General features: G+C 38.9%; 1 protein-coding gene across 3 annotated transcripts in view; it reads right to left on the bottom strand.

Moving 5' to 3' along the window:
• The window catches only part of CDKAL1 (CDK5 regulatory subunit associated protein 1 like 1), a 651,862-nt gene that overhangs the window by 121,380 nt on the left and 514,620 nt on the right, over window positions 1–15,862 (bottom strand). For all 3 annotated transcript variants that reach the window (XM_045847145.1, XM_045847147.1, XM_045847146.1), the window contains one exon: window positions 10,605–10,667. In XM_045847145.1, the coding sequence (XP_045703101.1) occupies window positions 10,605–10,667 (63 nt within the window). The remainder of the gene's footprint in view (window positions 1–10,604; window positions 10,668–15,862) is intronic.

The raw sequence follows: 15,862 nt of genomic DNA, 5'->3' as shown, positions 1-15,862 counted from the left end.
AACTATAAGAAGATACTACTTTTCTCTAACAAGAAAGGATTTTAAAAGGCAAGGGAAGGTGTGATGGGACAGGCACTGTTGTCCAACGGCGATGGGAGGGGACATTAGAGCATCTTGTTTAGTGGGTGTCTAGCAATCCTTATCATGATTTACAATGCACACTGCTCCTAGAAATTTATTATACAGTTGATATTTAAATGGGCACAAATGGTATATTTGTGTGATTATACGCTGTAGTACTGCCTATAAGATCAAAAGATCAGAAGCCACCCAAAGATCCACCCAAAGATCCATCAGATAAAGATGAGGGACACCGGGTACAGAACATGCACATCTATGTAAAACCAGAGACACAACGCCGTTCTTTATGTCCTGATTCATACTGTCTCCAAGACACGCTGTAAAGTGAAAAAGAAACAAAAGAATTTGTAGTACGTTAATATTTGCATTAAAAAGCATATAGCTATATAAAAACACACATATAGGTGTGTGCCTATATATGGAAAAAAATGACTGTAGAGGTACAAACACAAAACCTGAACTAGTGGTTGGCTTTGGAAAGGAGCACAGGGATCTGTAAGGCAGGGTTAGGAGGGAAGATTTCTTTGAATATTGTATTAAGTGCACTGTTACTTATTTTCTAACTAAAAACCAAAACAAACTTGGTACACCCCCCACAGCTGTGGACATTACTACTGGAACATTCCAACTACACAGTGACATGGTCAGAGCCCAAACTGGTAATTATAACACCGGATTTTAACCAGGAATTTGTTGTGAGATAGCAAGGTACGTGGATCAAAAGAAAAATAAAATATACTTCATATATGTCACACATTAAAGTCTAGTCCATAATTCAGGGTCTCTCCCCAGAGAGGGAGAAGCAGACAAGATGATTCCCTCCTAAAGACATTCACAGTGTAGCAAGGTGAAACAGTTATGTCAATAGTAAATATATAACACAGCAAAACATCATAATTACTATGCAGTATTTGTTGCCACTTTGCCCTACTGCCTGATAGATCATAAGCATCTTATCCCAGTTATTGTAACTGTCCCCTAGAAAAAAAAACCTTATGTTTCTTGAATGGAACTGACTTCTGAGAACATGAAAAGTGAATAAAGACATATGCATGCCACTGCGGTAGCATGAGAAATTTTCTGTGTGTATCAGAAAAGATGCAAAGAAGGTGAAAATAAACTGGGTGTTACAGGAGGAATCTGGCAAGACAAAGGGGCCTCCCCTCACCTAACCAGTAGAGGTGGGATGGGGGAGAGCAGCAGATTACACAGGCTCTAAGGGCCTTCGAAGGTCTACAGTGTAAGACTAGGAAGGCAGAGTGGATGAACCCAGCGTTGAGTTTTTATATTACTGCCTCCAAAGGAAGGGCAGTCAGTAACAGAATGCGCGAGGCTGAAGTCTCTAAGAATTATGTCCACAAGCAGAAACATAACAGAGGATAAAAAGCAAGAACCTCCAATAAATTGTGCAGAGAAATGTAAAAGTAAGTAACACAGTAACAAACATGAACACAAAGAATGTGTACGGAAAAATAATCAGCTGGTATTGAGACAAACGGGAAAAATGAGAGTAAGTATGTACACCGTGGAGGAGGCAGGGCAAACCCAGAGATCTTAGCTGCATCAACTTAAAACTCTACTTTAAATTAAATTAGAAAAAGACAGTGTTGATAAGAAATAAAATGTTAAGAATAAAGACTAACAGGCTGCTTCAAAATTATCCCCATCCAAAAAACTCTAAATTGAATTAGATTTGTTTTATGCATGGCAACTGGATTATTTTACTTTACAGTAATTAAAAATGAAATATTCTTTCTTACCCATGTGTTCCATATAATAATAGGATTAAATTAAAAAGAACTTGAGTTTTTAAAACTCTTTTATTTTTATTTGACACATGTGGATTTAAAATACCTCTGGAATTCTGAAAGGCACCCAAAGGTACAATGTTAAATAATGGAAAATATGAACAATCATTAGAAGAAGCTGGGTAACTTATTTCCTTCCCAGATGCTAAAACTCTCTTGTTTTCCAGTGTCAAGAGAAGAGTGTTAATGCACCCATTAAAAAAGCACAATAGATGGTAACTGTAATCATGTCTTCTTAATCTTGCACAAAAACCCTAGAGAGAACGAATTATTGGCCCATGGAAATACTTTCATTTCACTATTCTTTGTTAAGAGAATTGTGGAAATTGTACAAGTCAGAATCTGTACCGAAGGCTGGTAATCACATGAGATGACACGGAGACTGGGGGCCTTTCTACTGCTGTTAATAATGTGCTGAGGAAGACACAGGCCAGGTCTGGACGCCCATGCCTTAATCAGCATCAGCCCACACTCCACCAATCACGGGACTCTCGACAGTCTTAAAACTTGGGCAGCAGAGCTAGAGAGGAAAAACAGCAGTAATAGCTTCCTCATTTCTCTAATGGATGCCTATATTACTTGTTGTAAGCACCACTATCATTACTGTTTCTCAGTACATCTCAATAAGAATAACTTCAGCTACAACAAAGCCATTAATTATATTTTATGATAATGTGTTGCTGAGAAACAAATTATATTTTTCAGGGGGAATATAAAATTCTTCCTTGAAAATAAAGTATGGACACTTTTTAATTTCTTTGTGCCTTCCAAGCAACTTTCCAGACAGATTTCCCAGATTAAAATATTGTCATTAGATTTTTTTTTTAATGTTAAATATGTTTATTGATTTTAGGGAGAATGGAATGGAGAGTTGAGAGAAGCATTAATGCGAGAGAGACACATCGATTCGTTGCCTGCTGTACACGCCCTGACAGGGCTTCAAACCCACAACCCAGACATGTGCCCTGACAGGGAATCAAACCCCCAACCTTTGGTGTACAGGGTGATGATGATCCAACCAACTGAGCCACACCAGCCAGGGTCTGTCATAAGATCTTAGAGAACTAAAGTCAAATGAGTGAGTTGTTTTATCTTCTTAAGTAAAATAGTAAATGTTTGAAATACTACATATGACCTAAGTTGGGCTTTGATGCGGGGGCCAGGCACCTTATATAAGGATGGAATAAGGAATAGGAACAAATTTTCTCAGGTTCTTCACATTAAATACAGGGCAGAATTTAAAATAATTTTCTATTTCTCTCCATTTTGGATGTTTTCCTTTACATCTTTCTGTCTCAATTTGCTGAGTGAAATAATGTAGTGGATGTACAATTAGGGTTGTCAGATAATAATAAGACATCCAGTTAAATGTAAATTTCAGATGAATAAATTTTTATTATAAATATGTAACAGATTGCGAGGGTCATTTACTAAAAAAACAAACAAACAACAACAACAAAAAAACACACAAAAAAACCCCTACTGTTTCTCTGAAATTCTAATTTAACTGGGTATCCTGTGTTTTTATTTGCTAACTCTGGCAAAGCTAACATACCACGTGGATTGTGTTCTAGCCAAGTGTGTTATCCTAGGGGGTGGAAAAGGTTAGGAAGTGGTAGTGCACGCTGGTGGTAAGGCACAGAAAAAGGGTATGAGTATGATGACAGATTTTCACTGGGTGCAAAGACTCATGACAGGGGACAAGTGGTGGGGCCTGGGGGGGTGCTGTTTGAGTGGTGAAAGACAAGATGCCCAGGGACGGAGGGTACATGCATGTCCTCTGGCTGTTGGTACAATGCAGTTCCTCTGCCCTTTGCTGGGTTCTTTTTGCTAGTGAATTTCGTAGAGGCAGTGTATCACCAATGACAGTAGAAACCAAGATATACTTAGATTTGATAAATAATTTGAAAATACAATAATTGCCACATCTATATAGATCTTCTTTTGATTATTTTAAGTCAATGATTTTGCAATATACTGAAAGTTAGCAAAGAATCTGATCATGAACTCGCTTTTTCCCTATTACTAATATTCCTGGGAGAGCCTGTGATGGGGGAGAATATGCTACTAAGTAGGACATTCTTAAATAATGACCTGGGAAATTTTCTATCTTCTATATCATGACCCTGTAATAGGGTGCTGAGCTGGAGGCCCCCCAAAGTGGAGAAAACCCCCACAGCTATCACTCCGGGGGAAGAGGGAAGCGGAGGAGGGCCACTGAGAGTGCTTTGCATATCTAAAGAACTTGGCCAGCGTTTTAATAATGTTAAAAACTGTGCCTGCTTGGGGCATCTTCTGCATCTTCTGTAACAATTATATGGTCACTTTGAGAAAGAAGATATTTTAACAAATAAAGCAGAGATTTTACACCGAGAACTCCTTTACTTAGTACGTCCTTTATTCTGGGGCTGAGTTATCCATTTGGCTTTCCAGTGGAGTTGATGGGGCCGATAAATGGGTTTAATATTTACTAAAGTACTCACTTCCTTGGGTTTCAAGGCCATGACCGGACCATGGTTTTAGTATGACGTGTGAAAATATAACAGTAAGAGAAGTCAGTCAATGAGACATTCATCCAATCGTTCCCGATATTTAGCAACATCCCTAAAATTACTTTTTAAACATTTTGTCGTCTTTGCCAAAGATGGGGAATAGAGTTAAGTGCACAAATGGATTTTGCAGAGAACTGTTTTAAGCATGGCATAAACATGCCAAATCAATAACTTGTTTCTTTATCTTCATGTGCCATGAAAATCTGGCTATCATAGAGTGCCGGATCCATTAAAAACTGAATTTGCTATTTCCAGACAGCAGATAGCTCAAAGCTCAACAGGGCCAGCAGGCAATAATCCAAATTCCCATCTCCCTCTCTAGAAGAACAACTCACAGCACTCTGTTGCGACATTATGTTATTCAAAGCACAGGAGATAATGAAGGCCTGACAATACTGTGGCTGCCTCAGGACTGAGTCAAATGGCCATTATTCTTCAAATGCAAAGTGACTTTTATCTTAAATCAGTAGACAAATCTGATTAATGGAGAAATGTAAATCAATATATGATTTCCAAAATAACACTATTCTTTTTCCTTAAGGTATGATATATGTATTTATGAAATAATGTCACAGAGACTATTAGTCTCTTAGAAAAGAAAGAACAGTGGTAGAAACCAAGACTTCCCCCCTCGCTAGACTTTTGAAATAGATTTTTGCTATATGCTTCTATACAAACAAAGCTGCAGAAAATGTTCTGCATTTTTTTTTACTATGTATCACTGTACTCTAGTAGATATGAATTCCCAGCCATGTTTGTATTAACAACCATTCTTAAGGTTGTCTTCGGAAACATGGATTATGGAAATACAAATGAATATTTTTGCATATTTAATATTGCAGTTAAAAATGCACTGTACTGCCCTGGCTGATGTGGCTCAGTGGATTGAGCATCAGCTTGCAAATCGAAAGATCCCGGGTTTGATTCCCGGTCGGGGCACATGCCAGTCAGGGCTAGGTCCTCAGTTGGGGGCATGCAAGAGGCAACCTGTCGATGCTTCTCTCACACATAGATGTTTTCTCCCCCTCTTTCTCCCTCCCTTCCCCTTTTTCTAAAAAGTAAATAAATAAAATCTTTTAAAATACATTGTACTGATATAGTAACCTATTATTATTCCACTCAAGTTATGCCTAGAGTAATTCTAAAGAAAAAATATAATAATTCTTGAAGAATTCAATCTTCACAGCATCTAATTATACAATGAGTAATTTGTGGGGACAGTGATTCTACCTCCTCATCTTTTATGCTCATACACATTTTTGTTCCTTACTCAACTACCAACACATGTTCAACCACTCTTTCACTATTTCTTTTATTAAAACAACTCTATAGTAATACTTCACTTATCCAACATTCTTAACCAGCTGTTCTAAGAGGGTTTCAAGATAAATAAAATTTATTCTTGTATCAACGTTTCTAAAAATAGGTTATACACATCTCTACTACTTTAAAACAAAACATCTGTTTCTTGATGTAATTTAGGCCCATTTATTTTACCCTGGAACTATTAAAATATGTGGGGATATTTGGGCATCTGGGTCCAAATTAACTGGTCTTGGGCAGCTGCACTTTTAGAGTTCCTCTGTTAATGACTTATAGTTTTTATGGCCTTGGCCTTGCCTTCATTTAGTGTGCAGCCACTTCTTAATGAAGCTCTGACTTCTTAAAGCAATAACCACCCTCTTTTTAACTGCTGCTAGGGGTTGACTGTGGTTTGGGAAACCAGGCATCTTTGTTTGCTAGAACTATTTTTTTAAAGTGGTCTGTTTGTGGATAGGGGACTGAAGAAGTAATGAGGTGCAGAGAGAGAATGCAACAGTAACTCGGCCAGGCTGGGCCCAGGCTAGCTCACTCACAGGGTCTGAGCTGTGTTTCAGTCAAACCTAAGATGGCAGCACGCAAAACCTCTGGGTTGAGTAAAGCACTCACGTTCGTTTTCCATCCCACTCATACGCTAGCTTAGCAACGGTCTTCATACATAGCTGTTTTTTAAAATTTTTTTAAAAATTATTTTATTGTTCAAGTACGGTTGTCTTTTTTTAACACATGAATTTGTTTACAGTTCAACTGATATATGTCTATGCAGGTAGAAAATTATTAAAATAACATTAGTTTCCAAAAGAAAAGCTTACTTCGTCAATGCAGGAGCTATATAGTAATGTTTCTTGTGTGTCCATTGAATTATGTCTTCAAACATAGAAAATTATTAAAATAACAAGTCATTAAAAGAAAATGAGAAACCCACTACTTCACAAAATACAGAAACTATAATAGTGACAGCCTGTTAAAGACTCCCTTTTAATGATCTACTATCTATGAATTCATACAGATTAACTGTGTTTAGGAACTTTGTCAACTTTGTAGATGTTAAGAAACTACTATATACTTAAACAAAATTTTCTAGTTTTTTCTTTCCAAGTATTTTCACATTTATAATAGCTTTTTACATTAGCAGATTATAAACACCTGTGTTTGGCTAATAACCCTAAAGTTCCCGAACACGTAACTTTGATCAAATCTAACCATAAAGAAAAGAAGAAAGGAAGGGTAATAAGAGAGAAACATCTTTTAAAGGCATAGCAATATTTTCTTTCAAGCTACAGAAAGCACATGCTAATTTGCATAACTTTCATAAAAATGTTCTAATTATACCCTAGTCTACTTACCTGTGACTTATCCAAAGGAAAAACCCAGCTCCAAGTTCGCTTTCTATGACCTAGAAGACCTGTGGCCCTGAACTTTCCTGCTGGTTAGTATGCTGTGTTTTTGGAAACTATAAGCTACAATTATTATGTTTAATAAAGCAACAGAATAAATATAGTGCACAAAATACCATCATATTACCTGTATTTTGAATTTCCTTTACTAATGGGCAAATAAATGGGAATTATCTCTGGTTAAAGTCTTTCTGCATAAATCTGTAAGAACTCCTGAAAAAGGAGTTAAATAGGCATGGAACCAGAGATAACAGTCCAAAAGGAAATTCTTCCAGTGTCCAGCAAAATTTGTCTTAAGAGCATAAAAAATAAATCAGGTATTTTCCTTAAGGCTCATTCTGAGTGCACATTCTGTCCTAAACTCTGTTTGTTTTTTGCAACAGCATTTAAGAGAAAACCAACTGACCATTTACAACCCAAACAAAAGCTTTAGGGCAGGACATTAGGAAATGCACCTGGTCTGACTCAAACACCACGTTTGTTTAACCTGTGACTGTCCTGTGTCTGGGGGTCAGGCAGGAGGATTTTGGTTGAGGGGAAAAAAAGAAGAGCAAACACAACTGCTCCACAGAGAACGAAACGGTTGCACTAACTACCCTTTGTAATCACAACTGTTTTAACAGTTTCTAGTAAGCAAGGTTATCATTTAAGTGACCCACTATAATTTGGGATGAAGCCCCAGGAAATTTTGCCAATGTAAGGACAGGAGTTTCATTTCTGAGTTTACTCAGCATAATGAACCCACTGAAATGCGGATAGTCCTTCTGTGGTGTAAATTCACATCAAGGGGAACATTAACAATAAAAGGAATTTAGCTAGAAAGGAAAAGAATGCCATAACATTCACTACTGGGAGCAGACCACAGTTTATTTTACTTTTGCATCTTTTTTATTATGGAATATTTCAATCACAGAAAATAAACACAGAGTAGAGCTGATGAACCCCACAAACCCATCATTCAGTGTCAATAATCATCAACACAGGGCCAATCTTTTAATCTCCCCTGCCCACTCCCCTCCTTGAACTCTTTTTAAAGCAAATCCCACACAGCCTATACTTTATTTTATATAAGCTTTCATTTACAATACATGTGCATATTTAACCTAAAGGTCACTCCAGAAATCTCACTGAGCATGACATGTTTCAGCCAACCATAACCACCTCTTACAAAACGTTTTAAACTAAAACTTATCTGCCTAGAAAATGAATTTGTTTAAATATAACTGGTTAATTAAAATGACAAAGTAACTTGAATCACAGTCCTCTATCATTTTATTTATGGGGGAAAAGGAACATTCTGAGACTGAGAAAAGAGTCCATGCTACTCAGTCCCTGTGACTTCAGTCTTTGTGGACACGGATCAACAAGAGACAAGGTTAAAAGTAACACGGATTTGCCCAGATAGAACTGGAAAAATGGGAGGAGGCGACTAAGGGGCAGGAGAGCTGCCTAGAAGGAAATTTTTTCCTTTTCCTTTACTACACATACGAATAAAACAGAATGCCAATAGGCCAAACCTTGGAAGCTTCAAAAATCACTCACCAAGTAGTCTAGCTACTTATAATAATTTATTACCAATCTCAAAGCAAAGATCAAAAGGAACCCCATCTAGCACTTACATTCAATTCCTCATTGCCTGATGACTAATTTGTAGAGGAATGAAGTCTTCACAAGGGAAGCCAAAATAATCTGAGGTGACTTTGATACAATGCCACAAAGGATATGAAGAGGAAGCTGGTAGAAGCTGCAAATGGCTAAATTCCATTAAGAGTTCTAATAAAAGAATAGTGGAATTTCCCTTAACTGTGAATTAAAAAGATGTTAGAAGTGGGCAAATTATAGACAAGTCAGGCAAAACATTTGTCACAGTTTTGCTGTTGTTAAATGTTAACTTTAGCCACTGCTGCATTTATGTTCATTATATAGCTTCATCTAAAAAAAATTCAACTGTTTTGGTGTGGCTGAGTGGATTGAGTGCTGGCCTACGAACCAAAGGGTTGCTGGTTTGATTCTCAGTCAGGACACATACCTGGGTTGCAGGCCAGGTCCCCAGTAGGGGGTGGTGCATGAGAAGCAAGCACATGTTGATGTTTCCCTCCCTCTCTTTCTTCCCCTCTTTCCCTCTCTCTAAAAATTAAAAAAAAAATCTTAGGAAAAAATTTAAAAATTCAGCTTTTCCATCAGAAATCTGGCCAATCTCATTCCTTTTGCTTTTGTGTGTTACTCAACAGTCTGCACCTTCCGTCTGCATTGTCTGCATTGTCAGAACCTAGAGGATCTCTCAAATTCTTTCAAACAAGTTGCTATATTCTGCAAAGTGATTGATTTAACTTCAAAAAAGTAACTTGATATACTTTTTAGTCTTATAAATAGCCAGGGTGACATGGAGGAGCATAAACACATCTTTTAAAAATTTTTGGTGCTTAAGTTAATTGGTCACTATAGGAACACTAGAAACTATTCAAATTCTTTCAACTTCTATGAACAACTGGCACAATTTTTTCCTCCTGAATCCAGACATCTTCATATTCTCAACTGAGGAAAGTAGTTTTCACACTACTTTTTTTGGCTAGTTAAAAAATCCCCACCACATGTCTCCTTGTAAATTCACAGCAAAAGATTTAAGTTTATATTAGCAATTCAACTGTGCAAATTTTTGTTTGCTTCTGAAATCACCTCAAATTAATAGATTTATTGGAAACTTACATGGTGAAGAAGTTTCGTAGAACTCTCAGAAATCTTGCAATGTATTTCCCTCTGAAGATGTGGTACTGAGCATTTTCTTTAAAAACAGTTATAAATTGTTTTTTTAAGAGTCCTTATCTCTTACAAATGCATAGTGAAGTACTAATACGGGAAAAGCTGCCTGGAAATTCTTCAGATACAGGTAGTGGAGAGCATGTGGTATAAAGGAATGAAGACTGGCCATGGGCACATCTGTGGGACATACTCACAGAGTTCCACTCCACTGTTTGGTGTTCTGTGTAGCAAAAGTATTGGCAGGGTTATCTCAGACATAATGCTATACACTGCTTTTTGTGAGGGTTTTTATTTAGAAAAATAACTTTCTATCAGGAGCAATGAAGAACCAAGAACTGGGAGTTAATATTTCAACTATCTGTACCAATTCAAAAGCCAAGTCCATCACTGGGTTGTTTGGTAAGAAAAACCCAATCAGACCAAAAAACACCCCAAAACCTATCTTCTTAGTCTTTGAGATTTCAGTGACCATGTAACTAGATTTTAATGTGAATAAAATATAATTATTTTAGTTCAAAATACAAATATTCTGGTTTTTTTTAAAGACATAGCGTTGAAAATGAAAATAGAAGTATAAGTAAAATTGGTAGGTATACTATAAAATCACTATGTACCCAGAAAGACTGTGCCATACATTCAGAAAGACGTTTCTACTACCAAATGCATCAATCACATGCAGCTCTTACCTTGTGATCATATGGACTGTAAGAATGAAATACCCGAGAAAGATCTTTTGTTCTTTGCTTTTTCTGTGGAAAGAAACACAAACATTTGTGATAAGTGGCAAAACACACACATGCATCTATACATCTACATATCTATATTTATTTCTCTGTCTACTTACCTTAAGATTATGTTTATTTAGAGATTCCTCCCTGTGCAGGGTGAGGGGCTGCAGTGTCAATACAGGAAGTGTGGATGCAATTAGAAACCAAAGCTACTTGATGGCTGTGTGGGTCATTGTCACAGACCTGCCAAACAAACTCTTTCTAGAAGGTTTCATAATTAAAACATTGATCCTCAAAAACTCTATTATAAATACGTAACTTAGAGACTAAAATGAAAAAAAAAGTGACAAGAAAAAAACTGTTTGAATTTCGTCATAATGCCAACTGCTGTTACTCTCAATTGGGCACCTGCATGCGTCCATTTAAACAATACACATCCTTCAGGCTTCCTCATCACAGCTTGCGTCCCTCTGCGTGAGGTCACCTCTGCCCTGTCACTGCTATATAGTCTGAGTGCCCTGCATGGTGTTTGACACAACATAGGCACTCAATAAATATTTGCTACATGAGCAAATAAACGAAATGCCCGAGTCAGACAGGCATGACTGTGAGTATCTGTGATTGTTACAGAACAAACAAGGGGGGCCTGGGACGATATAAAGAAGCCCCCGGGTCCATTATGTCCGCTGCCCGAGGAAAGACGTCTCTCAATGCCAGAGATTTGTGAAAAGGAAAGGAAATGTTTCTTTAATGCTATACAAACTTCAAGTAGTGACCTAATGTCTTTATCAAAAATCCTAAAGTCCCTTAAAACACCCACAAACAGACACAGTCCTTCCTTCCTTCCCCCTTTGCCCAGTCCAGAGTACCGTATCTCAGGAAAGGAAATAGAAGTCCATGGCTCAGGCAGTCCTCTGGTTCTTCCCAGTTAGTACTCCATCTTGACTGGGAGACCTCCCTGGGTTCCCGGCACCCACAGCTGAGTCGCCGGGATCTCTGCTAAAACCAAGTGGTGGTTCCCCTTCTAAAGCTGTGGGGGTCCCCACTCTGTCCAGGCCGCGTGGTTCTCCCTCTCAGGGATGTGGGAGTCTTCACTCTGCTAAAGCCGTGTGGTTCTCTCTCCAATGGCCGTGATCCTCTCTGCACTTCCACAGCCACATGTTTCTCTCCTCTATGGCTGAGGTCCTTCCCACTCTGCTAAAGCCACATGGTTCTCTCCTAATGGCTGTCGTGTCTGGGTTTAAATCCCCCGCGCCAATCTTCTTCTGCAGCCCCATTTCCGACTCCTCCTACACTTGGCTTCACATGCCAGAACTCGTATCTTTCCAGCTTTACTGGGCTGCCATCATGAGTCTGGGCAGGCATGGCCCCATGTCCTGGAGTCAATCATCTCCAAGCTCCCACCCAGGTGCTGTAACTCGGGGGACCTTCCCCCCCAGTCACATCTGGGGGGGAAGATCCCTTTCCATCCCCCTGGCCTTGAACATGGCCATAGCTATTTAGCATATCTAAGTGACCAGCCAAAGGCTATAGGTATGCTAAATGACCATGCCATGGATTAGCTGCAAAGCTGCCCTGCATGTTCTTGCTCTGTGTGCCCCTTCCCCCCAACTCACACCTGTGGGGGAAGGGGTGAAGACACCTTAAAATCTCCTGGACACCTTGAGTTCTGGACCCCATTTCAAATGCCTATTTGGGGTCCCACCTCTTGGCTGCACCCTGTAACATGATGATGACACCTCAACCTCATATGAGTTGTGAAAAGCAAAGCTGCTTTTCGCTTCTGATACACTGTTCTCAAGTTGAACCCAGGCACTACTTTAAGTCCCCTCTGCCCCTCCAGCTCCCCAGTGTTAGAACGAAGAAATGTGGGGTTCCTTATTCTAGTTGACCATAAGAAGCAGCTTATTTTCTCAAACACTGTAATCTCTACATCTGCCATAACCATCACGAACAATTTTGTGTATGGTTCTAGACCTGGTATGCATGTATCTTCACACACAACTGATTACTATCACTTCCAAAGAAGGAAGGCATTCTGGGTACACTGTTCTGAAGCCTACTCTTTCCACTTCACAGTTTATCCTTGCTGAACTTAAAGGCTTATATATCCAGATCTGCAATCCTTTATACAGAGTTCTCACATCCCCAAACTTCTGAAATCTGAAACTTTTTTTGGCAATTCATTGCAATTTTTTAAATTATAATGATTATCTTTGCACAAATATCTGCCAGATTGAGCGTGAAAGATTTTTTAAAGTTAAATCATGAAAGTCCAGTTGCAGGATCAAATAGTATGCGTGTTTATTACCTTGACAGATAAGCCATGTTGCCCCCTCCTCACAAACACTGCATGGATTTGTCTTCTCACCGAGAGTGAATGAGAGAAGAAATGGCAGCTTAAGTTGAAAAATCTTAATTTCTCTGTTCCACTTAAAGGTTGCAACATTTATAAATTTACAGAACATGTAAAACATTTTTAAAACAGATACCAAACATCTTCCTAGGTGTCAATTATAGAATTTATTTCTGGTACCTCACAGAGTTAGACATCACCACATGTTAAAATTCTTCCAGGATAGTGGCCTGTTTGTCTTTAATTCTGCCCGTGTTGCTTTTGGTTCTACTTTGTTCATTTTAATCCAACTACCAAGTAAATGAGCTTCTTTGACCTTCACTTGAGAGTGAATCCTTTCCTGGTATCCATGTTTCCAGTGTCCGAATGAGTATGTCTGTCTCCTTCCCCAGTGCCAGGGATCTAAGCAGATCCCCCTGGGTTCCACCTGATCCTCTGTAGCCACTTGGCTGAGCATTCAAGTCTGCTACAAATTAAGACCTTGTATCATAGTCATTTGCACATAATCACGGTTTTCCCACAGACTAGTTTCCCTATTTCAGAACAGTCTTTGGAGCCACAATTCCAGTTGGCAGTCTTTCCAATCATTTGGTCTGGTTTCCGCATTCTGACACCCACTGAAAGTTATTCTCCCTGCCACTTAGCCAGAATCCCCACCTCCTCTGGTCTACCTCTCAGGTGTGCTTCTGACCATCAAACTCTAAAGTAATGAAACATCACTTTCCCCCAGACAGCGGAGTTGCATCTCTAACTGATTGGATAAACAGTCCCTTGGCTCTATGAGCCTTGGAATCTACTCTGAACAGGTCACTTGCCACCACAGTTTTCATTGGCTTATAATTTTGTCTTTTCTTCCCATGCACCCACTTAGTTGGTTTAACAGTTCTTGGCTTATACTTCAACCAGAAGAAAAATGACAGATACTAACACTTTCTTTGGTAGCAGATTAACATAAAACATGGGGGACATTTTTTTTCAGAAGGGAAAGTATGCTAGAGAAGATAAACTAAGGAGCAAAGCAGAATGAAACCTAGGAGGTATCCCCGGGTCTGTTCAGTCCCAGCAGTGGTTGAGCTACCAGTCTGACTTGGCAATAGATACGAAAGATTCAGAGGCTGTTTTCTATGTCCTTCTTTGTGGGTGTTGATTTTATGTATCAAAATATTTTGATAGCTGAACATGTCTTTTATTATAAGCTACCCAAATTATTTTGGGAAGGAAATGGGGTATAACTGATAAATAAAAACATTATTTGGATTAGCTCCCAAAGAAGCCAGTGAAAAAAGAATACTTTTTTTTTCCTGACAACAAATTTGTTATATACAAGTACAGTGAAGTCTTGCCTATGAATATTCAAGGTTATACGTATTAGTCCAGTTAGCTGAAAATTATTGCTGTTTTATATAGCCTAGTGGTATATCTTCTGGGATCCAGGACAGGAGTTGACACATGAGGGCTATGGGCCAATCCAGCCTACCACTTGCTTTTGCAAATGCAGTTTTATTGATACATAGCCACACTCATTCAGTTATGCATCATCTATGGATGCTTTCATGCTACAACAGCAGATCTGAGTGGTTACGAGAAAGCTTCATGGCCCATAAATCCTAAAGCATTTATGTAGCCCTTTAAAGAAAAAGTCAGTCATCCTGACCTTGAATCCCTATCTTTAACCCTGTGCGCATCTAACAATAGTCCCTTGACCCCAAACCAAATGAACAACTATCCAGCAAAATTCCTCACTCCTTCTAATTGCTTAATGAAGACAGTTTGAGAGCCAATCATAACCTATATCTGGACACATCAGGGTGAACATACCAGGCAAATGAACAATTAGCTGTCTTGTTCTCAGGATTTTACCTTCTGAGCATTCTATTTTCAGACAGAAAATGCCATACATTGGCATCTAGAGCATGCTGAAATAGATATGGGGCTTCCAGAGCCTTCTATATTCACATCAAAACTCGAATAGCAGACACTGTGAAAAGAGACCCTTTACCAAGTTCTAGAACTCCAGCCAAGGGGAGGGCTGCACGTACAGATAACTGGAGTAACCACAACTGCTAGTGAGCCGGTTTCTCATATAAAGGCGGTGTTAGGTGGACTCGCTGCTCCATAGGCTTGTTGAGCCTTGCTATCAGCAGTTTTAACTGAAACTAAAAGCTGAGCCAAAAATGGAAATAATTAGGTATTTTCCTATTGCATCATAGTGTGTGTCTAAATTACCTCCCACTTTTTAGCCTGTTAAAACAAACACCTCAGTCATGCAGCCACCTGTTAATTCTCCAAGTGTTTAAAAAGTAAACATGTTAAACAAGTTGTGCGATGAACTTGTAACGAGGGTGGCCAGAGTACAGCGCGTGCGGCAAACGTCTCTCCCAGAAGGGTGTGAGGCACCTACCTTGAAGTCACCTTTATTACTAATCCCAAGGATCAGGCCACAGAGTCGAGAGCTGATTAAAAAGTAACCCTGTGCCAAGTCTTGAAGTTATATGGGTTGCAGTTTGGTTTAAAACATGAGACAGTATGCAAATTTGGTAAATGTCTAGATTCCTAACAAGTTAACATCTGCAGAACTCCAGCCCACCTCCCTCCTGTCCCATCTAAGATGGGGGCGGGGGGGGGGGAAGCTAAGAAACACTTGTTAAGTTCACAGTCCAGAGGCACAGGCTCACTAAAGGATTAAGATCTAATCAAAGGTATATACTAGGTTTCTTCTCCCCTCACACCTCACCACATTACTAAAGGTCAATTTATGAGTATAGTAGATCCTTTTAACTAGTACATCATGTCCAGCTATCAAAAAAAAAAATGTTTTTACAAGGCATGACAAAAGGCAAAAAACACAATTTGAACAGAC

Source organism: Phyllostomus hastatus, unplaced genomic scaffold (genome assembly GCF_019186645.2).
Source record: "Phyllostomus hastatus isolate PE091 unplaced genomic scaffold, TTU_PhHast_1.1 phas_contig_524, whole genome shotgun sequence".
NCBI classification, from domain to species: domain Eukaryota; kingdom Metazoa; phylum Chordata; class Mammalia; order Chiroptera; family Phyllostomidae; genus Phyllostomus; species Phyllostomus hastatus.
This window is presented reverse-complemented; position numbering and strand designations above follow the sequence as displayed.